The sequence below is a fragment of the Equus asinus genome, chromosome 27, assembly GCF_041296235.1.
Source record: "Equus asinus isolate D_3611 breed Donkey chromosome 27, EquAss-T2T_v2, whole genome shotgun sequence".
Lineage (NCBI taxonomy): Eukaryota > Metazoa > Chordata > Mammalia > Perissodactyla > Equidae > Equus > Equus asinus.
Window position 1 is genome coordinate 6,381,314 of NC_091816.1, and position 27,539 is coordinate 6,408,852.

At 49.7% G+C, this 27,539-nt stretch overlaps 1 protein-coding gene across 12 annotated transcripts in view; it reads left to right on the forward strand.

The window, feature by feature from the left end:
* The first annotated feature begins 5,154 nt into the window (after nt 1–5,154).
* The window catches only part of FGFR1 (fibroblast growth factor receptor 1), a 47,496-nt gene continuing 25,111 nt past the window's right edge, over nt 5,155–27,539 (forward strand). For 7 of the 12 annotated variants that reach the window (XM_014831086.3, XM_014831088.3, XM_014831087.3 and 4 more), the window contains exons 1-2: nt 5,155–5,292; nt 12,995–13,173. In XM_014831086.3, the coding sequence (XP_014686572.1) occupies nt 13,083–13,173 (91 nt within the window). In that variant the 5' untranslated portion in view covers nt 5,155–5,292; nt 12,995–13,082. Of the gene's footprint in view, nt 5,293–5,312; nt 5,606–7,677; nt 7,728–9,006; nt 9,085–12,994; nt 13,174–27,539 lie in introns of those variants that run through there. The other 5 variants (XM_044762289.2, XM_070500164.1, XM_070500163.1 and 2 more) reach the window with 4 other exon arrangements.

A 27,539-nucleotide genomic window follows, 5' to 3' on the forward strand; every position in this document is an offset into this window, starting at 1 on the left:
CACCCTCACCTTTATCTTCCAGTCTTTTAAAATGCATATCTATCTTTTTTAAGCTATCTGGGAGAACACTGTCTACTTTTCAATTCTCTTTCTCTGACCCCACCCATCCTAATATCACCAAAAGTTCTTAACAACACAGGAGGAGGCGTCTGCAACTTGGTTAGCATATCCTTGGATGGAATCCACTTCAAAGTTGAGTCCTCTAGAATCCCAGTCCAACCCTGCAACTTTGATCTTTGTCCCTGGGCAGGGCAGAATCCTAAGGACCCAGGTCCTCACTCCTGGGGAGTCCTCAGAAATGCAAATTGTCCACTCTTCTTCTTCTGCCCCCACTGTCACCTCTCCAGTTCCCAGCACAGTGCTGTGGATGAGCCCGCTTGTACTGGGAGAGGGTTTGTGAGTTGGGGTCAGAAAGAGGGGGGAGTTGAGGGAGCTCTGAAGCAAAGCAGAGGGGAAAAGGCCAGCTGGTTTGCAGTAAGCATTCTGAAGGGAGTCTGAAAGCTAGACCAGGGACTGTGGCTGTAAGGATCTGCTGAGGTTTTATATGCCTTGTTAATTTCTCCATATGCGTTCTTGTTGTTTTCTTCCTGTTTCACAATAAAACCTATAGCAAAAGGGTTGCTTATCTTGGAGGGTCAGCAAGGAAGGAGGAGATTATGGGAAAAATATATCCTTTTCTGCAGCGGGTCTTGAGGGATAGAGAATCTAAGGGTGGTGATGGTGATTGGATAGTAACACCACAAAGACACCTGGAAAATAGGCTCCAAAAGAGGTGTCCTGGGTCAAAGGAAAGTTTCTGTGCTAAAATATAAAAACAATGGCTGCCATTTATTGAGGACTTACTGTGTGCCAGGCACTGCGTTCACCCCTTCAGAGCAAGATAGTACAGAACCTTCAAGCCCCCCACATGTACTCCAGTCTTGCCGTCCTCAATGATCCCAGGCGGGTTTGTGGATTTTCGCATGCTGTTTGTCATCCTTAAAATTCAGGCATCACTTCCCCTGAGTCAGCTCCTTTCCTGATCTCTCCACCCCAAACACCCTGCAGGTGCCCGCGGTGTGGACTACATGTAATGTTTGGTCTCCCCTCCAAGACTGAGCTCCCTGAGGCTGCACCCTCGTCTCTTTCATCTTTGGATCCACTGTGTCCAGCACAGTGCCTGACACATGAGAAGTGGCCCCCACAATGCTCAGTGAATAAATGTTGCCTTAGGGCCAGACTAGCTGAGCTGCCACCACTGCAGGCTCCCTTTCCCACTCTCAGTTGGTAGGAGAGAGTGAAATGTTATTTACAAAAACGCCAAGCCAAACAAGACCCTCCCTTCCCTGATATGCTATGGCTGTGCTGAGAACAGCCAGGGGTCAACAAATGGCAGCCAGATGGTAACTGACTGCTGCTCCCTAACTCCAGGGGCCTGGGGCAAAAGGCCTGGCCACCCACCTGCTCTCAGGGACCTGTGAACATCCACTTTGTAGGGAAAAACCCAGACAGTTCCCTCCTCCTGAATCCCCTCCTCCAATCAGCCCCCAGAGTGGAACCTCTGCCGTGTGCAACCAGACTGAGGGACCCCCAAAGCTGGCTGGAGCAGCTCTATGGCCCAACCTCGCCCCAGCATAGATGTTGCTTGCCTCCCCCCACTTCTGCAACAGGGAGGTGCTAACTCTGCAGGACCAATCCTGCATAGTAGGGGTGCTCATCCCTGGTGGGCACAGCTGAGCCCTGAAATAACTAAACTTGGATAGAGCAGGGGAGCACTGGAAAGAGAGGTAGAGCTCCCTTGTCCATCCGTAGAACTCTGAAGACACACAAGAAGCTGGAGGAACAGAGGGGGATTTTCTGCAGTGTTCCCAAACAAAGAGAACTGATCAGGTTTTGGGGAGAGCTCTGTTTCCCTCTGTTCCATTCAGCACTGTTCCCCTCCTCCCACAAAGCCAGGAGGCAACAGGCCCCCAACTGGTTATCAGGTCCTCCAGTGTGAGGGCCTTTGTCTCCCCCTCAGACAACTAGCTGGCAGGGCCAGGGGCCTACAAATCCTCGCTGACCCTCCCAGCTCTTTGTTATCTCGGAGGGAAGATTACATTTCTGTGTGGGGAGGCAAGGTGCCAGGAGTCCGCCGAGTGGGACAGAAGCAGGCAGAGTGGCTGGCTGACCCCCTTCGCCTGGAGCTGCTGAGGGCTGCCCTGGGGATGCTCTCCTTCCACTGGCCTGGGGCCTGCCCTGAAGTGGAGGGTCTGCATTTCAGAAAGAGGGGTGGGGAGGAAGAGCACGGACGGGGAGCTGGGCTGGACGGATAAGAGCAGCCAGCTCTCAATTATTCTGGAGCCATGTCTGTGGTCCGTGGATCGCCCGTTCCTTTCCTGGGTTTCTCACCTTCTCTGTTCCGCTGTCTTTGGCTGTTTCCTGGACAATTGGGGCAGGGAGAGCTATCCGTTGGCCACTTGCTTTCATTTTGGTTTCTTGCTAAGTCTATAAGGAGATTTGTTCAGCAGCGTCTATGCCCCTCGATGCCAAACAGACAGACATCTAGATCTTTCTCCTTCTGTTTAAATCAAGGACGCATCCTTCAGCCTCCTCTTTGGGGTTCAAGACGCTCCTAAAATGTTTCCAAATCAAAAGAAAAAAGGACTGGATTTAAGACCCCCTGTATTAGAAGAATCATAGAGAGGAAGGGTGATATATTCTCTTTTAGTAATAAAGTAGGAAAATAGTAACTGGCTGTTGGCGTTAAATGCTGGGTTTTCCATAGCTTGACTTCCCAATCACATTCCCTCCAATTGTATTTGCCTCCTCTGGTCACCCAGGTTTGTCATCCTCATCAAGTCCATCAACAACAAATACAAATGAGATACCTCCTGAGTAGAGTCCTGAGCTACATCAGATACATAGATGGGATCCTTGCCATAGTATAGTTTAGGAGCTAGTTAGAGAGAAAGAGTGAAAAAGACAACTAACAAAGTTAAGTATCAAATCAGTGGGGTACACCAGGGCTCCAGGGACTCACAGAGCTGGGATTGGCAGGGAAGGCCTCTCCAAGAGGGAGGGGTGTGAGTTTGGCCTTCTTATAGGCCTGGAATGAGTGTTATTTAAAATAAAGGAGGCCTAATGTGTGGGCAGCTTATATGGCAGGATAAATAGATCCTGATCAGGAGCTGAAGGGTTTCAGGGTGAAGAGAGAAGCTTATAGGCAGACTAACCCTATAACCAATGGCTGAAGTTCATTTATTTCACAAATATGTGAGTTTCTGCTTTTTATTTAGTTTTAAATTTACTCAATATTTATTAAACACATATTCTTCAGTCAGGCCATAGAAATTTATTGAGCTCTTACTATGTGAATGACACTGTGTTGGTCACTATTCTTTCCTGCTGATCAAATAGAGAAGTAACTTAGGGACTCTTTCCTTAAACTGGGGGGGCGGGGGTATCTCCTTCGGTGTTGGAGCTTCCACAACCAGTGGGTTTGGGTGGGGTGAGGATGAGGGAACAGGCCCCACCGTTAACTTACATAGTGACTTCTGTTTGTGTAACACTCTTGGTGCCCTGACATCCCTGTTGTGTTTGAGTCTCATGACAACCTTGTAAGGGACTCCCAATCAACTGGGGGAAATGTGTGGACAGGTCTTGATGTTTTCAGATGCAAGACTTCTGCAAAATCAAACAGTTCATAAGTAAAGGGACCAGAATGGAGGTATCTTTCAGACCTAGTGTGGCATCCTTCTCACCCTACCAGTGGCACTATGGGAGCTTAAAAAAATACAGACTCTTTGCTCCTTCCTGGGACAGACTGATTCCTCAGCCTCGAGCAGGCCAAGAATTTGTGTTTTTCAGAAGTTCTCCTGAGGACTCGTGTCCATTTGAATTAGGGAACTGCTTGATTATACTACGCTATGGAGGGACCCAGGGGAGAGAGCATTTTAGCCACTTTTCCTCGAGTCCCATAGAGCACTGGAGAGTGCTCTGGGTGGGCTCTTACTAATTTCTAGCCCAACAACAACCCGCAGCTGCCCCCGCTCACTCTTTGCTTTCGAAACATTCACTGCAGGCTGGAGACTTCCGGAGGCCAAGAAGGACGCTGTAGAACTCACAGGACCCAGCTCCCGTGGACCCCCAAACCTAAACTACGAGGTGGGGAAAGTGAGATGGAAGGAAAGGGTCTGAGGAACGGGGGATCGAGCTTCTCACGAATAAAAATAGCTTGTATTTATTGAGTAACTATGTGCCAGTTCCTTCCTCACTTAATCCTCAACTCTATACGGAAAGTACTATTATCCCCCTTTTACAGATGAGAAAACTGAGATGAAGAGCGAGAATCATTTCTCCAAGGCACACAGTCAGCCTCCAAAGACTCCCGTGCCACCATGGGCAACCTCAGGGCTACAGCCTCACCTCACCCCCCCAAACTGCTCATCTGTCCACGGCCTGAAATTCGGGCGCCCCTCTGGCGGTGCTCAGATGGAGGGGCACGCGCGCCCAAGGAGACCAGCCTGCAGGAGAGGAGCGGCAGAGCTCGGGGCAACTCAGCCGGCTCCCCCCTTCTCGGGGGCCGCGGCTCAGGAACTACAAGGCCCAGCAGGCCGCTGCAGGGGGAGGAGGAGGAGGTGGGACTAGCGCGGGGTGGGAGCGAGAGAGCGAGCCCTCGCGCCTCGCCGGCGCACAGCGCTCGGAGCGCTCCTGCGGGCACTGGTGCGGCGGCCTCGGCAGCGGCGGCGGCGAGCGGGAGCCCGAACTCTGGGGCGGCCGCAGCGCGCGGAGGAGCCCGGGCTGTGCCCGGCGCTGGGCGGCAACGTCCGGACAGCACCGCTACTCTGCTTAGCGCATTGCGGCGACCTCGCCTTCCCCGGCCGCGAGCGCGCGCCGCAGCTGGAAGAGCAGCGGAGACCGAGGACTTTTCTCTGCTCCAAGGGGCGCCCCGCAGGGCGCACCGCACCAGTGCTGCAGTCGGGCGCGCCGCGGCGCCGGGGCGATGGAGCCCAGTCTGCAAGAAGCGTGAGGCGCCGCCGCCCGGTTCTGGAGAGGGGGCCGCAGGGTCTGGAGACCCCGGGCGGCGGACCGGAGCCCTCCCCCCGCCCCGCCTCCGGGGCACCAGCCTCGGCTCCATTGTTCCCGCCCGGGCTGGAGGCGCCGCGCACCGAGCGCCACTGGGACTCGAGCGCCTGCCGCCGGGCTCTCGCGGCCCAGCCAGGACCCGAGCGGAGCCCGGGGGCGGCGGGCCGGAGCCGGGGACGCGGGCGCCCGCCCGCCCGCACAAGCCACGGCGGACTCTCCAGAGGCGGAACCGCAGCGCCGAGTGAGGTAAGAGCCGCGGCGCCCCCGGATCCGGGGCGGGCTTGGCGTCCCGAGCGGCCCCCGGCGCCGGAGCCTCCTGGCTGCGCGCTCTCGGCACCGAAGCCCAGTCGTATCCGGCGCCTCCCTCTACTCGCTACCCGCCCCCCTCCACCTCCAGACTCCCCCCAGCGCTCTGCGCCCCCCTTTTGTCTCCCCTCCCTGCGCTCCGCTCGCGTCGCCTTCTGCGCCCCCTCCCCGCGCCCGTCCCGCCGCTCCTCCTGCCGCCCAACTTTTCCGCCAACTCGCGCCGGGGAGCTGGCGAGGCGGCGGCGGCTCCGCGGTGAGTCCGGGAGGGACAGGGCCGGGGCGAAGGCGGCGGCGGCCCTCGGTCTCCTCGGACTGGGGAGGAGGGTGGGAGTGGGCAGCGAGGAGTGCGTGCGTGTGTGTGTGTGTTGCATTCCACTCCATCTCTTTTTAGTCCACTCGTGGGGACTCACCCCAATTCAGCAGGTAGCTTTGGGCGGAACGCTCAAAATCCGGGGTATTTCTAAGTCCTTGTCCACCTCCGGGAGAGTCTGGGGTCGGGGTTGGGAGTGGGTGGGTAGGTGGGGGTAGGATGAGGGAAGGAAGTGGGGGGGGGGGTAGGTTAGCCTCTCTCCGAAGAGGACTTAAGGAGGTGTCGTCACCAAATGGCTGAATCTGCTTTAGCGGAGAGCGAGAAAGGAATTCCCTTTTCCAGAGGGGGTTATCTTCTACTTGCTCCATCTCAGAAAGGGTCGGAAGTTTGGGGAAGGGGAGGGCGCCCAGCGGGTGATGTTAAGCCCCATTATGGGGTCGGGGGGAGGGGAATGTTCAGTTCCAATCTGGTTCTAGGAGGTGGGGGAAGGGATGAGGGTTTTGTCCGGTGCGGTTCACTCGGCAGCAATGCATGTTGGTTCTCTGGCCCAGACCCCTCTGCCCCCCGCTCCCCTCTCCCATTATGTTTGGGGTTGGGAGAAGAGGGGCTAGAACCCTCATGTGCAGAGGAATTTATTGACGTTATAGATGGAGTTAATTTAACACATATCCTCTGAAGGCAGCCAGACGCCTTGGGGGCGGGGGGGCGGTGTGAAACCAGCTTCTCCTTTCTGGGCCCAGAAGCTATTAGCCCATTTAAAAGTTTCTGTGGTGTCTTTCACCCCCAACACTTTCCCCCCCATTTTCCAGATGTAGCGGTCGCATCTGGTTCCGTTTCTCCCCACACGGGTACACCGCAGTCACATTGTTAGCATCCCTCTTCCTCCCTTCCCTCTCCCCCTCATTAAGACTGGGGTTCTTCAACTTGTCCTTACCACCTCCCTCTTTAAAATTTCTTAAGACGTGGAGATGAGGCTTTGGGATTTGGGGAGAAAAGAAAGTTACCCTAGATCTCAAGTTACTTAGGATCGGAGGGTGGTGGTGTTTTCTAGCTTGTGCGGAAAAGAGGCATCGTATGCAGGATCGTCGGAGCTGGGGCCAAGATCTTGGGGGTGGCACTTGCGAATGGTTCATCTGTCAGGGGTGGCCTCTGGCCATGGGTCTGACCCAGAACTGGCCCTGACGGAAGTTTCTGGAACCAAAGCGTTGCTTTTTCGTCCCTTCAGTTATAGCTGGAGCAGCGGGAGCGTCTGACCCTGTCCGGAGCCCGCCGTCCGGTCTCCGGCCGCCCGGCGGTGGCGTCACGCGTCCCTTTTCCACCCTCCCTGGAGCGAGCCCGGGGCGCAGCGGGGGGGGGCGGGGGGCGGCGGGGGCTGTTGCTACCAGAGACGCTCCTTGTGCATTTTTAAGGAGTTATTTGGGCTGCAGTCCCCGGAAACTAAAGTGGGACAGTTTACCATTTAAATAACGGCTCCAGGTTTGAAAGCAGGGGTTGGATTTTTTGGTAAAATGCTTTGAGGTAGGAAAGCCCCTTCTGGTCCAAAGGTGCGGGAGGTGGGGAGAGTTGGTCTTTCTCACCTTCTCCTGTCCAGTCTCTTTCAAATTGAAAACACTTCTCTGGTTTCCTCCTTTGGGCGGTAGTTTTGGAGGCTGTAATGAAATCGCACTTTCTCTAGACATGGTAATTAAGGTGCCTGTTTCCTCCCACATGTGCCCTGCCCTTTGCACCTCCGGACCAGCGCTTTTTTTGGAATACCGTCTAAATTGTAGAACCCTAGCCTTGAGACTGTTTAACAGAAGGTGGCCATTTTCCCCCATTGACCCAGGCTCCCAGTTTCCTCTCTGAGGCTTGTTTAAAGCAAAGTAGCAGGGCTCCATGGGAGGTGCCTCTGTCTGGCTAATTACCCCCACGCCTGGGTCATCTCCCTTCCTTTCAGTGACCGAGGGAGAGCCATTGCCAGCCTTCTGTCCCCATGACTTGCCTCCCTAATGACTCGTTTACATATTTCCCCCCAGGTGGTTGGGAGAAGCTCCAGGGCTGCTGCTGACCCCCAGGGGAGCACAGGGTATGTGGGGACGGGGAGGCTGCTGGGGCCTGGCTTCAGCTGGGATGGTTGGGTACTGCATCAGTGAGGAGCTCCTTGAAATATCTGTTGCACTGACTCTTAGTCATAGCTGAGGGTCAGCTTTTTAATGAGGGCCATCCAGATGGAGAGCCACTTGGACATGTGTACTTTCACTGCCTGCTTTTACCATGCCAGTAGAAATGTCCTTTTCGGAGGCCTTTTCACAAATGGGATTTCCGCCAGAGTGGGCACTACTTCCTTTGGTTCCAAAGTAGACAGTCTTGAGTGCTTCTTTTCCTTGGCCTCTGGCCATGGAGGATGTTAGAAAGTTCCGTTAGGCCTCCTTAGAATAGCAAGTGAAGCAACACACAGGAAGACATGAAGAAGAGCATCGCAGATGCTATGGTCCCACCCCTACTGAGGGAGAGGATTAGAATATGTCCAGGCATCCCTCAGCCTGGGCTAGCTTTATTCCTGACGGACTCCAGAGGGCAGGAAAATCGAGTTGAGCATTGAGTAGGCAGACTCCAGCCATGGAGACCAAGAAAAGTCCATGGGTTTTTGCTTTTAGTTGTATGCTTTTTGCTTGTTTTGGGTGTTGACCTGAAACAAGACTCCTAAAATAGGAGATTTGCTCCTGTGAGCTTGGGGTTTTAACAACCAGCTTCTCTGAATGCTTTCTTCTTGCCTCCATTTTTTTTTTTGTTTTTTTGGGGGGGCGGGGTTTGAGGGAGATTAGTCCTGAGCTAACATCTGCAGCCAATCCTCCTCTTCTTGCTGAGGAAGACTGCCCCTAAGCTATCATCCGTGCCCACCTTCCTCTATTTTATATGTGGGACGCCTGCCACAGCATGGCTTGACAAGTGGTGCGTAGGTCCTCACCCGGGATTCGAACGAGTGAACCCCAGGCTGCCTAAGCAAAACGTGTGAACCTAACCGCTGGGCCACCAGGCTGGCCCCCTTACCTCCACTTTTTAAATCTCTTGTATCAAAATGGCTCTTAGTTAAGAGCTTCCTAGATAAGTTTGAGCCTGTTGCTGCTGGAGGAAAAGGAGGTAGAAAAAATTCAAACGTCTTGTTCTGAAAAGGCCTCACTTGAGATGAGTTTAATTTCCTCTTGGGAAATTTGTCTTGCATTTGTCTTCCCAAGAGCTTTGCAAAAGGTCTGAATGCACCAGGGACTTGTGGGAGTCCAGATGTAGAGCTTTAGAGAAGATTCTGGGTTTCCAGAGGGATTAAATACCAGACTTCGGCTAAGATATTTGCTTTTTTCCGTAAGGTTGCATCTACCTTAAACAGAAATTCTCTCCTCACCGCCTCTCCCCTTGCGATTAAAGAAGCTACATCTGGTCCCCAAGTAAGTAGCACTCACCTGGGTGAACAACTCCAAGAATGTGGTAGTGGTCCACTAGCCCATCCAGTCTTCAAAAGCAAAGGTTCCTAGATTGTGTTGGATCAGTTAGTGTTTCATTTATCATTACTAATTTTTTATATACCTCACCCTCAAGGACATTTGGAAACTTTTTTTACAGGGACTCAAAATTTAATAATTAGCATTATCCCTTGGACCAACTAAAATTTTGCAAGCTGAGCTGCATAACTTTTTTAGATGTTTATTAAGTACTTACCCTGTCAACTCTCAACAGTGAGTAGAGGACACTCATTTTTGGGGAAAGCGACCATTTCTATTAAGAAGTAAGTCTTATTCCCGTCTAAAGGAATTAATGTTTTGTTGTTACTTCCTCAATTCTAAGAAATTAAGATGTTTAGAAAATGTCTCAGTTGATTTGCTTTGAAATAGAGGTGGCTGGGGAACAAGGAGCCCTTGACTATTGCTTTTCTCTGGCATTTTCAGCCTCTTTTCTGCAAGAGGATGTATATGGGTTTCTTTTCAATCAGCCTTTCTTTCTTTCATTCATTTATTCATCCAATTAACAAATATATCAGCATCTGCTGTGTGCCTATTACGTGCTAAGGGTATTAACAAAGGTTAGTTCAGGTGTAGACTCCGCTCTTAAGGAGCTTGCAGTCCCATGGTGTTTTGGAAATTCAGAGGGATGAGATCCTCATCTAGAAACCTCAAGAAAGACTTGTGGAAGAGGCGGCTTTTTTAGGTGAGGCTCAGGGAGTAGGAAAGCTTGGACCACTGAAGATGGAGGAAGGGCAAAGAAGCAGCGCTTGGTCAGCCATAGAGGTTGCCTGGAGCTGTGCTGTTCCATAGAAATATAACACAAGCCACATGTAATCTTAGATTTTCCAGTCCCCGTGTTTGAAATTACGTAAAAAGAAACAAGTGAAATTCTTTTTTATTAATTCATTTATTTAGATTTTAATAATATATTTGATTGAGCCCAATGTCTCCAAAATATTATCATTTGAACATGTAATCAATGTAACAATTGAGATACTTTACATTCTTCTTTTCATACCAGACTTTCAAAATCTGGTGTGTGTTTTTCATTTCTAGCACATCCCAGTTTGTACTAGCCACGCTTCAAGAACTCAATAGCCACAAGTGGCTAGTGGCCACCATATGGGGCAGCGAAGTCTGGAGTATAGGGCTTAAAGACGGATAGTGAGCAATCCTTCCTAAAGGGAGGAAGTTCGTGTCTTCCCACCGTCATTACCACAGTCTCCCGAGAGTGCTGTCGAGGAGTGCCTCGAGCACAGTGTTCGTGATTCCTTACATTTGATTAGTGCTTTAGAGAGGAGACAGCAGGCACTTTCACCCATGCTGCCTGTTCGAGCCTCACGACCACCTGTGTTGTAGGCAGGACAAATATTTTAGCTCTGACAAGTGGGAAACTGAGATGCTGTGTGTGCGTGCCCCTGATTCCCAGTGAGGGAAATGCACCCAGGTGGAGTTGGGCTGCCAGTCCCAGGAGGCCTGACTGATGCGGGAGAGGTCGATGTCGAGCCAGCCGCAGGCTCTGTGAGGAAGCTGCTGTGTACACCTGCGGGGCTGCAGGTCACACCTGTCAAGCAGTGAAGGAAGGAGACGGTTCCCTGGGGATTTTAAGAATGCATTAATTAGTCGAATGAGAAGGTGAGGTGAAGGAGGAGGTGTCCGTCCTTAGGGTCCCGGACAGCGTGTGGACTAGTGGTTTATGTCACTGTGTTTTCTGCAATGGATTGTGTGCCCACTTACCTTCTCATTCCAGGAGCTGGTGCCAGGAGGAGGGATTTCTTAACATCCTTGGTTTTACAGATGTGGGGCTTGAGGCCAAGAATGCAAGGAGAGGAAGAGGTTCTTGCAGGGAAGCTTCCAGATTAGTTTGAAGTACACTGAGTGGTGGTGGAAGCTGTCTGTCTGCCTCATTTGGAAACAAGCTCAGTCATCTCAAGATGACACCACCCTTGCCCATTGGATACTAAAAATGCATTCATTACTGTGGTGATTCCTGTGGGACTTAGGCTCTTCGGCAGGTGTACCTTTCTGGGTGACAGGCCTGCATCCGTTTGGTGTATCTTTGGGATGTAATGAGATGTGGGTTGTGGTTTAGGGATGTCCCATGGCAAGCATTGCTTCTGTCCCACACCAGGAATCATATCCTAGATGGCACATCTGTGAGCTGCTTCCAAGGATCTTTTCCCTCAACCAAAGGAACTGAGAATTGAGACTCTCCCATTTCCAGGGTTACCTCGGATCTGTCCTTTTCTGCTTGGTTTCTTTATGGCACAGGGATGCCCTTTGGAGACAATGAGTTTGTGTCAGATAGAGCCAGGCTTGATCAGCCTGGTATTTGCTTCCTCCCACCCTGTCCTCTAGCATCTGAAAACCCAGGTGGTGAGAGTCCCAGGCAGCTGCTTACGGCTGCAGGTGCTTGGGCAGAGTACTTAACCTCTGTGAGGCTCAGTTTCCCCATTGCTTAACGGGGAATAATAATTCCTACTCCTCATAAGTTTATAGTGAGGAAGAAATCAAGTTTTATAGTTATAAATTTTACCTAGTAGATGCTTGGCACATAGGTGTTCGGTAAATAGTCGTTCTATTCTGTCTCTTCTAATCCCTTTTCTAAATTTAAAAAAATAAAAGAGAAATGTTTAGTTTTTCTTTGATTTGAAATCATTAAAAAATTTTAGGAAAGCCTTAGGAGGGAGCTAGTGGCAGTGCATGCCTGTTCCTGCTGGCAAGCACATGTGAACGAAGCCAGGAATCTGGGGGTTTCTGCCAGCCAGGGCTGACTCACTCACAGGGGCCCTGTCTGGCTCCGGGGGAGGCCGGGCTGAAGCTCCACATTAGGGCATGTTCCGGGGAAGTGGATTCTCTGAATAACTTGGATGGTTCCCTGGAGTATTTAGGACAAAAGCCACCTGGAAGACAGAGATGGTCACCCCCACGTAGCCCAAACGGTGCTGAGAAAGTCTTATCACTTGGTAAATGTTTAGCAGTGAGGATCTGTTGTTCCTTGACACCCTAGGGAATTGTCTTTGATGTTACCACTCAGACTGAGAAGGGTAAAGGGCTGTCCTTTTAGCCGGGCCTGGCATGAGCCATCTTCCAGTCAGCCTTTGCAAGAGCCCTTTGACTCTGACCTTTTTCCCCACTTCTGGACTCATTTCTGTTGGACGTCAGCTGTCACCTTTCAGCGTGAGAGGAGAGCGGGGGCCACCTCCTGGTTCCACACTCCAAGGCCCTTTTTAAGCAGTTGGTGCGAGTTGTGTTCTATCTGTGAGGGAAGCTGGTAGAACCACAGATCCCTGTGATGCATCCAGTTTTAGAGACAAAGAGAAAGAGCTGCCGAGATCACTTATTTCATAGCTTCCTCATCACATAGGTCCAGGAGGGTCAGGCTCTTACTTGGCTCCCATTTCCTTGTCCTTGGCTTGTTCCATAAGTCCTCTCTCTTTATCCCTCACCTAAGGCGGGGTTTGCCCTAGAGTGAGTGCAGTCTTCTACTGGGGGATTGTCAGCGTGCTCGAGCCTCCTGCAGTCCCACCACGCTCTGATGCCCTTGCGCACAACGAGGTACAACTGTTTGCGACTTTATGAGGCCGTTTGCTTTCCCAGCACAAGTGATCTTGGGGCTTGTGCCTTGGAGAACCTCGTGATGGTTTTCCCAGCAAGGCTTCCACATGGTCCACACGCAATCAATAGTTGTAGAACTGAGCTAAAGCTCTCCTTTGTCTAATTAGGGCCTGAGTCAGTTATTGCTTCAAGCACCCTTCTGGACAGGGCGACTCTGCGACATGCTGTGCCTTCTTTTTTTCCTTGTCTTCCATCCCTGTGAAGACCCTCCTAACTTTTTGGTTTTCTTCTTCCTCAGAGTCTGCTTGAAAAGGAGGATCAGGCTCAAGGCGGAGTCTCCATGGAGGTGTGGAGCCTTGTCACCCACCTCTAACTGCAGAACTGGGATGTGGAGCTGGAAGTGCCTCCTCTTCTGGGCTGTGCTGGTCACAGCCACACTCTGCACCGCCAGGCCGGCCCCAACTTTGCCTGAACAAGGTACAGCATGATCTGAGGGTCAGCCCGGACTCCTGGCCTGGACTCCTGGTCCTTGGAAACAGGGCAGGCTGGGATGGAGGTGATGTGATTGGAGGTCATGTGGTAAACCATCCCAGGTCAAGCAAAGGGTCCTTTCCTGTAGGAGAGACTCCCAAGATACCTGGGCTGGTTTGGGCCTGCTTATAAATGTCACCAACTTCATCAGAGTTTGGGTCATGAATGCTGGTGACATCTGTTTGCTAGAGGTGATATACTCAGGGTGAGTTTATGCTTTTCTCTTCCTGAAAAAAGAACTTCTGACTGGGACCCAAGAGCTGGCTCCCTAACCTCAATTATGTATAAAATGGGGTTGGGTGATACAATGGGGAGCGAGTGACCAATGAATTTGCGTTTAGAACTTGGAGATCAGACTACAGGAGATGTTGAGGGATGTGGGAGCTTGAGAAAGACCTCTGGCTTCTGGAAAATTGTTTCAAGGACATGTCTTCTAGGAGGGTCGGCAGTCATGGCCACATGCCTGCCGTTCTGCCTTCCTTTCCCACATCTCACAGGCCCTGTTGCGAGGCCTGCTGAGCGGCGGTTTGCTTTGGATGTGTCCTGCTGGAGGGATTTGGAAGAGGTTGAGAACCAGGGAGCATTATGGGGTGTGGAGCTGGTAGAGATCTGTATCTTGTTGGGAATTCAGAGAGATTATTAGTAACAGGAGGGACTGGCCACATTGTTTATGGGATTTGCTGTAGTTTGAAGATACTTCATCGAAATTAGGGGTACAGCACACCTGGTGGTTTTTGAGGCTTTGAGAACTAATACTTGGGCATTTCTGCTGCCAAAGGGCAGTGTGGCTCGTGACTCAGTGGCTGATCACATAAATAGAGAGGGTTGGCAGGCAGTGGGTGGAAGGCTCAGGTGTGCATGTGACGTGGTAGCTGCATTTAAAGGGCCATCAGTCTCGGCTATCAGGACCTGTTTGAATGATGAGTCAGAATATTTGTCCACTTCTGTGGTGATGGAGAAGGAGGAGGGAAGGGTGTGTGAGATTTTCTAGAAGGTGCACTGGCTGGAGCAGGCAGGTTTCTGTTTCATTCAGTAACAGAACTGAAGGCAAGACCTGAGCTAGAGCATACTGGAGACCCGAAGAGGGAGAGACCATCTCTGCCCAGAGGGAGTTCACCATCAGGTAGGGGGAGACAAGTACAGAGGTAACAAAATACAAGATAGACAGTGTGTAAACCACACAGTGGAGTTCTAACAAAATAAGTGGGAATGCGGAGGAAGAGGGGAGCAGAGAACATCTGAGATGAGTCTAGAAGGAGGGGGAGGGGTCTGGAAGGGAGAAATGAAGGGCATTCCATGTGGAACAGCATGAATGAAGATACTGAGGCAGGATGTATAAGGTATATAGAGAATGATTTGCCTGATGAGTAGGTAGTTGTGAGAAGAATTGGATTGGAAAATTCTGGATTGAGTGGAAAATTGGGTAGAGTTAGCACATGAAAGGTCTCAACGTCCTGCTAAGGGAGCTACACTTAAATGGACCGACACTGGGAATCTTGAAAAGTTTTGAGCAGGTGGTGACATGATCCAGCTTTCAGAAAATTAATCTGACAGCTGAATTTGGGTGGATGGGAGGAAGAAGTCAGATGGATCTGTGTTTGAATACCGCTCGGCCACTTCATAGCTGCATTACTTGCTTTGACAAATTACTCAAACCCACTAAGCTCATCCTTAAAATGATGTCAATAATACAAGATTAAATGAGATAATCCAGAGAGGCACTTACAGTAAAGTGTTAGTGATTATTTCTGCTGCTACCATTATTGCCAGAAAGGCTTTAGACAGTTGTTTTGAACGTCTAGCAAGAGGAAGTAAGGAATGAACTAGGATGGGAGCAGTGAGAGTGTAAAGGAAGGAAGAATAGCAGAGATACTATAGAAATAGAATCTTTAAGTAAGTTGGGTATCAACTCTGGGTGAATAGAGACAAAGACAGGATGAGATGAGAGGAAAGGGAGTGAATTGGGGCGGGAGGTCTGTGAGGAATGGGGAAGCTTCGGATCAGCCACGGTGTAGACGGTGATGGGAGTCCAAAAGCAATGAGGGCTTGGATGCAGTTTGAGAAGATGGATTTATGATGGACCCGAAAGTACTTTTTTATTTTTAAACTTTGTCTGACAAACTCTTGCAGCCCGAGAATGGAGGGTGGAGAAAGTAAACAGTATGGAACCCAGGCCTGGACACTTGTAAGCAGGAAGGGGATGTCTGAGGGCACGAGCATAAGGAATCTAGGGGATGGGGGCGGAGGGTGTCATTGAAGCTGCTGGTTGCAAACTGGGAAAGGAAGCTGAGGCAGTGATGGAGGGTGGAGCCAGGGGCTGAAGGACTTGATGAGGATGAAGTACCGGCTCTGTGAAGGACAGGGCGGGAGTAGGCCAGGTGGACGGGGCTGTTAGGAGGCTGTGCGGCCGCGAAGATGGAAGCTAGACTGCCATTTAAAAAGAAAATCAACTTAACTGAGGTATAATTTGCATTCTATTAAGTACACCAATTTCAAGTGACAATTCAGTAGGTTCTGGTAAATGTAATGTCCCATGTAACTACCACCCCAGTCAGGATATGGGACATTTTCATCACCCCCAAAACTTCCCTCATGCCCCTTGCATCAGTCCCCTTCACAGCACTGACCCCAGGCAACCGCTGATCCACTTTCTGTCACGATAGATTCGTTTTGCCTATTCCAGAATTTCATATAACAGAATTATATGGTGAATGTGTATCCATTCACCTGTTGATGGCCATTTGGGTTGTTAACAGTTTGGGCTGTTATTACTAAAACGCCTGTGACCATTCGTGTACGTGTCTTTGTGTGGGCGTGTGTTTTCCCTGGAGTTCCTTGGCTTTGATTTTGGCTCCGCTTTTTGCTGACTGTTGGCTCTTTGGAAAGTTCCTCTCTATGCTCTTTAAAATATATCGATAATGAACGTCTGCTCCTAAGGTCATTGTGAATATCAAATGAGAACATATGCAAAGCTCTTAGAACAGTGCCTGGTACATAGTCAATGAGTGACAAATGGCGGTTGTGGATCCCTTTTCCTGGGACCCCACAGAAGACACCACATGCTGAGGGGCTTCTTGCTTCATGGGGAGACTTGGAATGCCTTCAGACACAGAAATGGAAATCCACTGGACTTGGAGATCAAGTCCGGGCTCTCTGTTTGGTTAGGTCCCTCTCCTCTCCCTGCTGAGTTTTGTGACTGCAGAACACGTGCCCTGCCATGTTCAGGGAACTGCTGCGAAGTCACAGGGAGAATCTATCTCCAGGCTTTGTAAGCCACAAGGTATCTCACAAATGTAAGGCATTATTGTATAGTCTTGGCCCTGCTGATTGTTAAATAATAATGCTGCTGTTCTCTTCAGAAAAGACCATAATTTGTGTACAAAAAGTTTGTCTAAAAGTTTAAAGCAAACTACCCCAAATCCTGCCCACACTGAGAGCTTTTCGCCTTTAGAAAGGCTTTGCAGAGAGTGTGTGTGTGTGTGTGTGTGTGTGTGTTGGGAGCCCTTCCCCCAGTCTGCAAATGCTCCTGAGGGAGTGGGGAGGGCCTGGAGTTTCTGGCTGTCCTTGGAAAGTTGAGTTAATAAGGGTTCCAGGAAAACCAGCCTCCCGCCTTCCCTCGCTCTCCTTTCCCTTCTCTGGTTTGGGATCTTAAAGAGGCTAAGCTTGTTTCAGATCAGGCTTTGAGGGAGAAGGGAGTTGTGTGTGGATAGACTGAAGCTGGGTCAGGGGCTGAGGGGTAGAATGCGCCTTTGAAAAGATAAGCACCAACTTGAAAGACATTTTGAGCTTGGGGGGGGCTGTTTCTACTATTTTTCTCTCTTTTTGAATAAGTCTTGGGGAAAAGCAAGTAGGTGAATCTGAAACTGCTTGCAAGGCCACTTCTTGCTGTTGGGAGTCGGGGTCCTGCCTCCTTTTCAGCAGTCATGTGGGTTAAACACCCCAGACTCCTTGGTCGAGAGGACAGTATGAGACTGGCAGTCTCAAAATACTTGCCTACATGCTCAGAAACCTGCAACTAATAAGCGATTTAATGGGCTGAGGTTTTACAGCTCCTCCCACCTACCCAGATTTGAAGGAGTCTGGTGGCCGGTTGAAGGGGGAGAGGTTACACTTAATGGAAAAGCCGCACGATTCCATTTCTGGCTGCAAGCCCCCTGGATGCCGGGCGCCACAAAGCAAGGCTTTGTCTTTGTGTTCTGCAGAAACCTGCGCCCATGGGGGAGAGGCTGCCAGTGGTGCTAGAGACATTGCCCCAGCTTCAAGTTGTAGGGCCCTGGCTGCCCCAGGCAAGCCCCCCAAGGGCTCCTGCAGCCGTCTTTGGCCCAAAGGGGTATGCATTTCAGCCTGGCTATAGGGGAGCCTCAAATAGGTGCCAGAGGGTATCCACTACCAGCCTCAGACAGGCTGTGATCCCACTGGCTGCAGCCGATTGGTTGTGGCGGCAGGAGCAGTGTTGATGGCTGCCCTGGGACATATGCAGGAGTGTTCCTCTGCCCCACCCATCCCCAGTGTAATTTCTTCTTGTGAAAAGAACCCGTTGACTTCTAATTCACACTGAACATTTAAGGGGAGTTTCGTCACCCTCTGCCAGAAGGCGAGTGGAATTACATGGAGCAAAAGGTGCTATTGGATGACCCACTGGAGACCAGGGTGGAGGATTTAGGTCTGTGGAAATCTCAGGGTGCTTAGCTACTGAGTCTCCCCAGAGGATCTGCTCGGCCCCACAACCCCCTCCCCAGAGAGAAGTGACTAGGGTGCCTTTGAAAGGGTGTGTTTGCAAGTGTTCCCGGAGCTGAGCTGAGCGGGGTGGGGGCAGGGAGGACCCATCTCAGCATGTGAGGGAATGTGAGGGAGGAGCGCTCACGTGTCCTGCTTGACCACACTGGGCAAGTGCAGCAAAGCCACTCCAGGGCTGTGTTCTTGGCTCTGGCTTCTGCATTGCTACACCATTAGCTTCACTGATTTTCCACTCTGGCTTTGCCAGCCAGCTCCCCGAAGTCAGGGAGGAGGAATTTCTCAGGGAAGAACAAATGGCTCCAGTGGGGGAGGGGAGGGAGCCCAAACAAAGAATCAGGCCAGGATTCTGTCACCTGGTTTCTGTCACTACCTGGAGTCTAGGGTGGGCAGGAACTGGAGAGAGCATATCAGGGATTCCTTTGGAGCCTGTGGCCCCAGCTCAGAGGTGGATCAGCAGGGCTCTGCCAGGTGCCTGCTGCTGGTCAGGCAGAAGCAGTGAGTGATGGCTTGTGTCTGGGGCGGTGATGGATGACTTTGGGAGAAGTGAGTTCTGGGGAGTCATTATCCGGGAGGGCGAGGTCCAGGGTCAGAGAGCCTGACCAGCAGCTGCGCCCTGTTTTTACAGTGCCTCATTCCTCTGGGGCCGCTGGGGGCTCCAGCTCACCCTGTAGACACCACCTTTGCCTCTTCCTTCCTTCCCCGAAGCCTGGAAATGAGACAACTGTTTCCCTGCTGACCGGGGAAGGTCCAGCTGCTCTGGCGCTGCTCGTCTCCCCAGTTCAGCTGCCCAGGCCTCCCTATTCATTCTGGAGGATGCCTCATTCACAGACTTACTGCAAACATTCTCTTCTCTCCGCCCACCCTTCCCCCTCCCCAGGCCCCAAGTGATCAGCTGAAAGTTAACTGCTCTACCTGGGCTCTTAAGGGCCTGGAGTAAATCCCTGTTCCCTCTTAGGAGAAGCCTTCTGGAGTCGGGGCTGCCCCTGAACTTGGTGTTTGCTCTGACTTCCAGCTGGCGATGGCCAACAAGAGGGGAAGTTGCCCGAAGTCCCCATGGCAGGCTTGTTGCCCCTTAGTGGGGCCATAGTATGGCACAAGATGCTGAGCTCCTGCCCTCAGAATTCCCCTCTCCTGGTTCTCAGTTCAGGCCGACTCTCACCTTTCCGCTTGCCAAATGAGGTGCCCAGTGCCTTTGTTTAAAGGCTTTCCTCTTTGCAAACCAAGGAATGCTAGGGTGAGGAGACAGTCCAGTTAGATCCAGGCAACTGAGAAAGTTCAGTTCGGGCGGAGCTTGGAACTCAACGTCCTTATCGCACAAGTTGTGGCGTGGCCCAGTCTCCTGGGATGGGTTGTGTAAAAGGAGGTGAATGTTGGGCCAGTGGGCCCTGCCATTTGAGTGATTGCAGCTGTGTTTCCCAGGCTCTGGTTGTGTAGGCACATTGAGTCTCAAGTGGGTAAGAGGGTCAAGGAGTTCGGCAAAGAGTGGACCGTAGTGGGTATGAGCTTGGGCAGAGATATAGGTTAAAACCATCAACACTGAAGTTTCAAATACCAACAAAGAAAGATGAATTTAGAGCTTAGCCCTTCCTGGGTTCTCTTCAAGATCAAAAACTAGCCTCTGGCTAACGGTCCCTTCACCATTCATTTGCTGATTTAATTTTCTTTCTTCGGTTCTTTTCTTTCCTTCTTTCTTCTTTCCTTCCTTCTCTCTCCCTCTCTCTCTCTCTCTGTCTTTCTCTGCCTCTGTCTGTCTGTCTGTCTCTCTTTCCCCGCCATCCATTCATCCATCCATCCATCCATCCATCCCTCCATCCATCTGGCCAAACAAGACTCTTCCTTATTCCTGGTTGAAAACAACCTATACATTCCATATATAACCATTGTTTATCCTGGTCCCTAAGCCGGAAATGTCCATCCTTATCCTTTCCTCTTTTCCCTTTTTAAAATTCCTACTCTTAGTTTAAGGTTTAGCTTAAGGCTCAGCTTAAGGGCCACCTCCCTCTTGAAGACTTCCTCTGTCTTCACATTAATCACTCCTTTTTCCCTTCCTGTTTAACTTACAATCTAGCTCTTATTTTACTCTGCCTTACATTTTATGGGGTTTTTAATATATGGCTGTTTCTTCCACTAGAGCAAAGTTCTATGCAATCAGAAAGAATTTTTTTTTGTTCTTTTAAAACATGGATATTTTGATATGTAATCTAGGTTCATCAAAGAAAATTTGGAAAATATAGACTTGTAAAGAGAAAAAGAAAAACTTATATCCCCATCATTTAAAAATAATCACTGTTAACTGTGAATCTATTCATTTAAACTTTTGTCTTGCATTTGTACAAACGTGACTTTTCATAAATGGGATTTATACAGTATACCATGCGTCACTTAACAATGGGAATATACATTCTGAGAAATATGTCGTTAAGCGATTTCGTTGTTGTGTGAACGTCATATAGAGTGTACTTATGCATACCCAGATGGTCTAGCCTACTACACACCTAGGCTATGTGGTACTCATCTTATGGGACCACCATCACATATGTGGTCCGTCATTGACTGAAACATCATTATACGTTGCATGACTGTACACTGGTTTATAACTTAATCATGTATTTATTGCCATGCAGAGAAAATTTTTTATCATGTCTAATAGCTACATAGTATTCCGCTGTGTGGGTATGCAAAATTTATTTACCTCGTCTTCTGTTGGGCATTTAAGTTATTTTCAATAGTTTGCACTTATGTAAACATATTTTTACAAATAAAATTAGTCCTTGTATCCAAGGCTATTTACTTTCTAAAAGTTTTAATTACATTGTGCCAAATTGCCCCAGAAAGGTTATACCAGTAAGGGTCTTTTAAAGTCATAATCAGGGGCCAGCCCAGTGGCGCAGTGGTTAAGTGCACACGTTCTGCTTTGGCAGCCCTATGTTCACCGGTTCGGATCCCGGGTGTGGACATGGCATCACTTGGCAAGCCATGCTGTGGCAGGCGTCCCACATATAAAGTGGAGGAAGATGGGCACGGATGTTAGCTCAGGGCCAGCCTTCCTCAGCAAAAAGAGGAAGATTGGCAGCAGATGTTAGCTCAGGGCTAATCTTCCTCAAAAACAACAACAAAAATAAGTTAATAAGTAAAGTAATAATAGATACTATTTAATGCGTCTTTACACTCTGCATACTTTCCATTTTTACATCTTTACACTGATCACGTAGCCATAGGTTTTATTCCTGTAATCAGATGAGGAAACTGAAGATCAAGGAGTTAAATAACTGTCTAATAAGGTCTTATAGTTGGTGAGAAGTGGAACTGGGATTCAGACTCAGGTTTGACTCCAGTATTTTTTCCAGTGTATTATGCTGTGTCCTTATATAAAATTGGGTTTCCCCCCAAAATTCAGGCAGACCAACATTTGAATTTAAACATTGCTGAGTCTGTCCCCTTTATCTCACGGAAGTCAGCCTTCACCTCCCTTCTGGGGTGGTGTGTGCATGTGTGTGAGTGGGGTAAGGGCAGCTGTGCCGTTTCTTGAGTGACTTTCTGCTCTTTACTGTGAGGTTATGCATTGGTCACAGGTCTGTGAGCTGCCCTAATGAGGGTGGTTCCCTAGCCTAGAATAATCAATAGAACAAAAACCCTATTGTGCCTTTTCCACTGTAGCTGAGACCTCCTACTTGGAAAAGGTCTAGGATCAGAGGTCTGCAAAGTGTCAGATACCACACCTGAGTCTTCTTTGTAGGTCATACTTATTCTAGAATGCAATGGTATTGTCCAGACACGTGCACCACCTAGATTGCTTCTGAAAGGGCTGTGGTCCAACAGTGTCTGATGGATGGAAACAAACGTGTCAGAAGGTTCAGAGAGGCTGCAGCGTTAGCATTGTTTTGAGGCTACCAGTATATATATTTTTAAAACATGCAAAAGAAGGGGGGGGGGTGTCCTGAAATTTTGTTTTTCTTAGTGTTTACATTTAACAAACTAATGTTTTAAACAAAAATATATATTACAATGTAGTTGGGCTAGTCACAGAATAATTACAGGATTTTAAAAATATATATTAATTTGTGGTGTACTGTCTGAAGTGTGCCCCAGAAATAGAACACAGATCTACTGAAAGTTGTGTGGTAAATATTTTCTTCCAGTCTGTCAGTAACTACCTGTGTAGACTTTTGGGGGAAAAAACACCAAAACTCTTGGAGGCCCCTCTTGAATGGGAGGCCCAGGATACATGCCATCCCTACCCCTAGCTTCACCATGGGTTAGGGCCAGATTACTCTCACTAGACATATGCAAATACAGTCATCCCTCATCTCCATGGGGGTTGATTCCAGGGCCGCCCTCCCCCCCCCCCCCCCCCCCCACTGCCTGCAGGATGCTTAAGTCCCTTATATAAATGGCGTAGTGCAATGACCACAGTAGGACCCCCGGTATCCACAGGTTTTACGTTGACTACACAATATGAGACTCATTTAAGTGTCATCCTAAGACAACATCAAATGAGGACATAAAACCCAGGTTATGAGGACATCTGAAACCACAGGAGAGGTCCTCTTCTCTGAAGTGAAGAGACAAATTGACCATCATCTGTGGGCTGTGATGTGTGTGCGTGCACATGTCTACATATCCACATACAGCATGAAGGCAGAGCTTTTGTCTTTTGTTCACTCCAGCACCTTAGAACAATGGCTGATACATATTAGGTGCTCAGTTGACACTTTTTGAATAAATGAATGCATGCGTGAACACACAGGTAACAATACATTTTCTTTTTCAAAAAGATACTGAAATTTTCTAGTTTTAAAAAGAAGATAGGAATAAAATCCTTTTCAAAGGAAGGTAAGGGAAATAGGTGAGAAATTGTTATTGTTACCTTGTATTGAGCTGTTGCATCATCAAATGCAGTGGTTCTCTGGTTTTCGGGGCACAGACATCACTTGGCAGGCCTGTTAAAACCCAGTGCCGCTCTCCACTCACAGAGCTCTTCGTTCTGAAGCGAGGTCTGCGCTTGGGGATCCTAACAAGTTCCCAGAGGATGCTGAAGCTGCCGGTCCGGCACTGCACTTTGAGAATCTCTGATAGCAATAAATTCTCGCCCAAAAAAGTTTAGGTGTTATTTCCATTTAGCAGTTTAGGACACTGACTCAGGGAGGTCAAACAAGAACCCGTCAAGGTTAAACAGCTAATAAATGGTAGAGCTGGAGTTCACAGTCAGGTCTATCTGAAATCAATGCCTATAGCTCTACCCACTGTACTGGGAGGGGTGAGAGGTGAGGAAGGTGGAATATCAGAGTCTAGGAAAAGAAAGACAAATTAAGCAGGGAGGGAGCTGGGAAAGGTGGAAGAGCGCTGAGTCAGTTTGCCTGGGGGTGTTGGGGGGGAGGAACGACAGGGAGTGGGAAGTGGGTCTAGAAGCTTTCTTGGAAAGATGGAGACCCTCTTCCTAGAGCCTGCTCACCCTCAGGCTTCGCTGAAGCTTGGGGCTTTAAGTCAATTACTCCCGCCTTTGGAATGCTGATCAGCTCTCCAGCCAGTTAGAAGAGTCCTTTTGCATTCAGAAATCTCTGCTCCTTTATTGTCAAACTTCAGAGTTTACCTTTGGAATTAAGGTTTATTTTCCTTAGGTTTTAGGAGTTAGCTAGCTTTTGAGCCTTGGAAGAGTCAGGTTCCTTAACTAACTACTGAACGAAGTTCTCCCTTTGGCATTCAAAACTTTTATCAATGTTATTTGTGCAATCAAAACTTTATTAATGCCCAAAGGGTACATTTGGAAGTGGTATTTATTTTATAATGTTCCGCTTCTCCACTACCCTCAGACTCCCAGTCTGTTTTTAAAATTGATTTGCCTAGCTAGTTCTTATGGGAGAATATATCATGAGCATCAAAAAAAGACATTGAAATCCTTCTAGAATACCTGGGCTCCCAGCTTTCTGCTGGGCACAGCCTCTCGGCTGCTCCACATTCTAAGGCTTCTGACCAGAACGTCGCGAGCCAGAGAAAAGGGATGAAGAGAAGCATTTATTGAAGGTGCCGGTGGCCAGAGCTGTGTGTAGACAACAGAATCCCCTCTTCTTAAGGAAAATTAACTTGAGGGCTGCTGTCTTCTCTCAAACCAGAGGGAGCCCTGTGCTCTTGGGGGCAGAAGGCGAGGGGAGTGAGTGATGCTCAACTTGTAAGCCCAATTGAAACTTAGAATATTGGTTAGAGCTGAAGGGGGCCTAGAGCTTGTCAAGCCAATCAGCCTTCCCATTTCACAGTTGAGGAAACTGAAGCCCAAGAGGGGAGGTGACTTGTCCAGGGTCACGCAGTTCGGGGTAGGGCCTGTCTTCTGAGTGATTTCCACTCAGATGCTCTTTTTGCTGCACCCGGCCAGTTACAACCACCTGTGGCTCAAGAAGAGCTTAGGACCAAGTGATTTTTACAAGGATTTCAAACTAGGCTGTCATCCTTTAGGCTATCTGGAATGTTGACATTGCCCAGAGTAGGCGTCTCTCCCTTAGGATTCTAATTGTTCAAGATCCCCTAGGTCCTCTGAACAGAGGAGGCCCCAGTGTTGATATTGCCCTTTCCTTCCCCCAAGCCTTTCATCCTGCTTCTTCCTCCTGCTCTCTACCTGAGAGCTAGGCCATCGCAGGTAGAAAAATCCCTAAACCATGTTATTTTAATTTCTTAAAACAAAGAGAGAACTAAATGCTCAACTTTCATGGAACGCATGAAGGAGAGATTGAAGAATGACTACGTGGTGCATCAGTGGATCCTCTGGGTCCTTGCTATCCTGTAAATCTGTGGCACAGACCAGTGGTCCCAGATTTTTAGATTTCATGGGCCAAATTTCCCTCCAATTCTTCGGAACCTACATGAGGTTGACAACTTGTTTTGCCATGTAAGAACATTTTTTAAAAACCAACGCTGTCTACTACCATTACCATTTTTTTTTATTGTGGTAAATATACATAACATAAAATTGGCCATTTTTAAGTGTACAGTTCAATGGCGTTAAGTATATTCACACTTGTGCAGCCATCACCACCATCCATCTCCAGAGCTTCTTCACCTTCCCTGACTGAAACTCAGTACCCTTTAAACGCTAACTCCCCAATCTCCCCACCCGCCCCCCCCAGCCCCTGGCAACCAACTTTCTACACCATTTCTTTTTTTTTTTTTTTAAGATTGGCACTTGAACTAACTGTTGCCAATCTTTTTTTTTTCCTGCTTTTTTTCTCCCCAAATCCCCCCAGTACGTAGTTGCATATTTTTTAGTTGTGAGTCCTTCTAGTTGTGGCATGTGGGACGCCGCCTCAGCATGGCCTGATGAGTGGTGCCATGTCCATGCCCAGGATTCGAACCAGTGAAACCCTGGGCCGCCGAAGCGGAGCGCACGAACTTAACTACTTGGCCACGGGGTCGGGGGCGGCTGCTACATCATTTCATTTTAAAAGGATGCTTATTGATTTTATTCTCATAATGTAAAAATAAGGGGCATTTCTTTAACATTGAAAAAAAATTAACTTTATGAGGAGCCCATTCCTTTCCCCACTGCAGTGGGCAGGGACGCTCCTTGCCCAGGGCTCTGTGACCCAGACCCACCATTGCATCAGTGGGACTGGACAGGTAGGGGAGATGGCAGGCATGTTGGGGTGCTGAGAGCTCTGGTGAGTTGTGCTCTTAAGCACCCTTTGAGGTTTGGGGGGCCCAAAGGCAAATTCCAAAACAGCTGAGCCCTCTGCTAATTCATCAGCAAGTTTAGGGAGCGGCAACTTTTTCCTGCCCAGCTGCTGGTGTTTCCTTCCCCAACAGCTCTGCTGAGCATGGGGGAGGGGGTGCCCAGAGGCCCTAGTGGGGGTGGGGTGGGGGGAGGGCAGTGCATTCTTTCCTTTAAGGAACCTGACCGGACTTTAAGGTCAGAGCGCAGTGGAGTGGGAGCTGCGGGGGCACCTCCCCGCTGTTGATTCATCTCCCTCTCCTCCCTCCCCCACTCTTAATGATCTTTCCATTACAGAACCCAGACCAGGAAGTGCATGACAGGTCGCAGCTGCAGACACATGGCTGGGAGGCCTGGGCTCCGGGCCAGTGGTGGGAGGGTCTGAGCTCCCCTTCTAGCAGCGGGACCCCTACACACACACACACACGTGTGCGTGCACACACATACACCGCTTCAGCTAGTTGCCCAGCTTTTCCCTTACAACTTAGAGGAAGGTGTTATCCCTCTGTGTTCGAACGGTTGGTGGTCACTTGTACTTTTGCCTTGAGTTTAGGAAGCGCTTTTTAGTAAAGGCAGGAGAAGACCGTCAGCTGAGTGTCTAGACCCGCTCAGCTTACAGCCCACATAGTGGTCCTTACTGGGTTCTTTGGGGAAGGTTTTCCTCTTTGAACAGAGGCTCTCTAGGTCCTTTCTGCAAAATAGGACCCGCCACCGTGGCTTCAGAAGCCTCCCGCCTGTCCAGGGGAGTTGCTGGGCAGTCTTATACCTCTGAAACCATCAACTTTCCTCCTTATGATTCTGTCAAAAATCTCAGGTTCAAAACCTGTTTTGGGTGGAGGCCTAGATGCAAGAGCACGGCTTTGCAAACACAGAGACCTGGGTTCAAATCGTAATGAGTGGGTAGGGAGAGCCTCCTTCCCTTTTCCGTCTTTACTGGGGCCGTCTCCTTCCACATACATGTTTGCTCAGGAAATGTTAGTTTACCCTAAACTGTGTCCTAGGGGGGCACTTGTCACACAGGAGTTTCTGTCTCCACTGCCAGCTGTGTTCTTGGCTTTCTTCCCTGAATCTGCCAAGGCCGGATTCCCCTGGTGCCAAATGTGGAACGGTGACACGAACTTCTAGGAACTGGGAGCTCAGACCACCCTTGCCCGCGGCTGCAGTGCATCCATCTTGGGTATCTTCCGGGCGAGGGGCTCGGCGCTTCCTGCTCGTCTTCCGTGACCTTTCCTCTCCCCTGAGCAACTCTGCCTTCCTGGGCAGGTAGGCGGAGAGAAGCAGGGTGTCTGGGAACAGTTTCAGGAAACGGGTGTAGGAAGAGGTTTCTTTCGCCTCTGTCCATAGGGTGTCAGTAAACAGTTGGGGTGAGAGCTTTTGCTGGGGAGAGAGAAGGGAAATTTCTTTTAAGACAACTCCTGGGCGCATTCCTTTGTTAATCACTTAATTACAGCCCTTCTCCAGGCCTGAGCAGGCTCTCCCCGTGGTGGGAGGCAATGGGGAGGTGGGGGACCTGGTGCTGATCAGGGCCACCATCCCCGGGTGGGAAAAAGTACAGGTATGGAGGAGCAGCCAGTAGAAGCAGGCACAGGGGCTTGAACCCCAGGCTCCAGTGTGATGCTGTGCTGCCCTCGCAACATCTGTTTGAAGGTTTACACCAAACTCGGCCCGCGCGCTCTCAGCCTGGCTCTCCTGAGAGGGGTGCTGCGTGCCTGGGCCTCCTCCTGCCCTGCTCCTCACGAGCTCCTTTTGGGGGGTCTTGGGCCAGGCACAGGGCCCTGGCTGTGGCTTGGGCCAGCGCAGGCGGCTCTGCACTAAATTACAGTGACGAGGTGAGACACACAAAAGACCGAAATCTTTTTTTAATAAAAACAAAACAAAA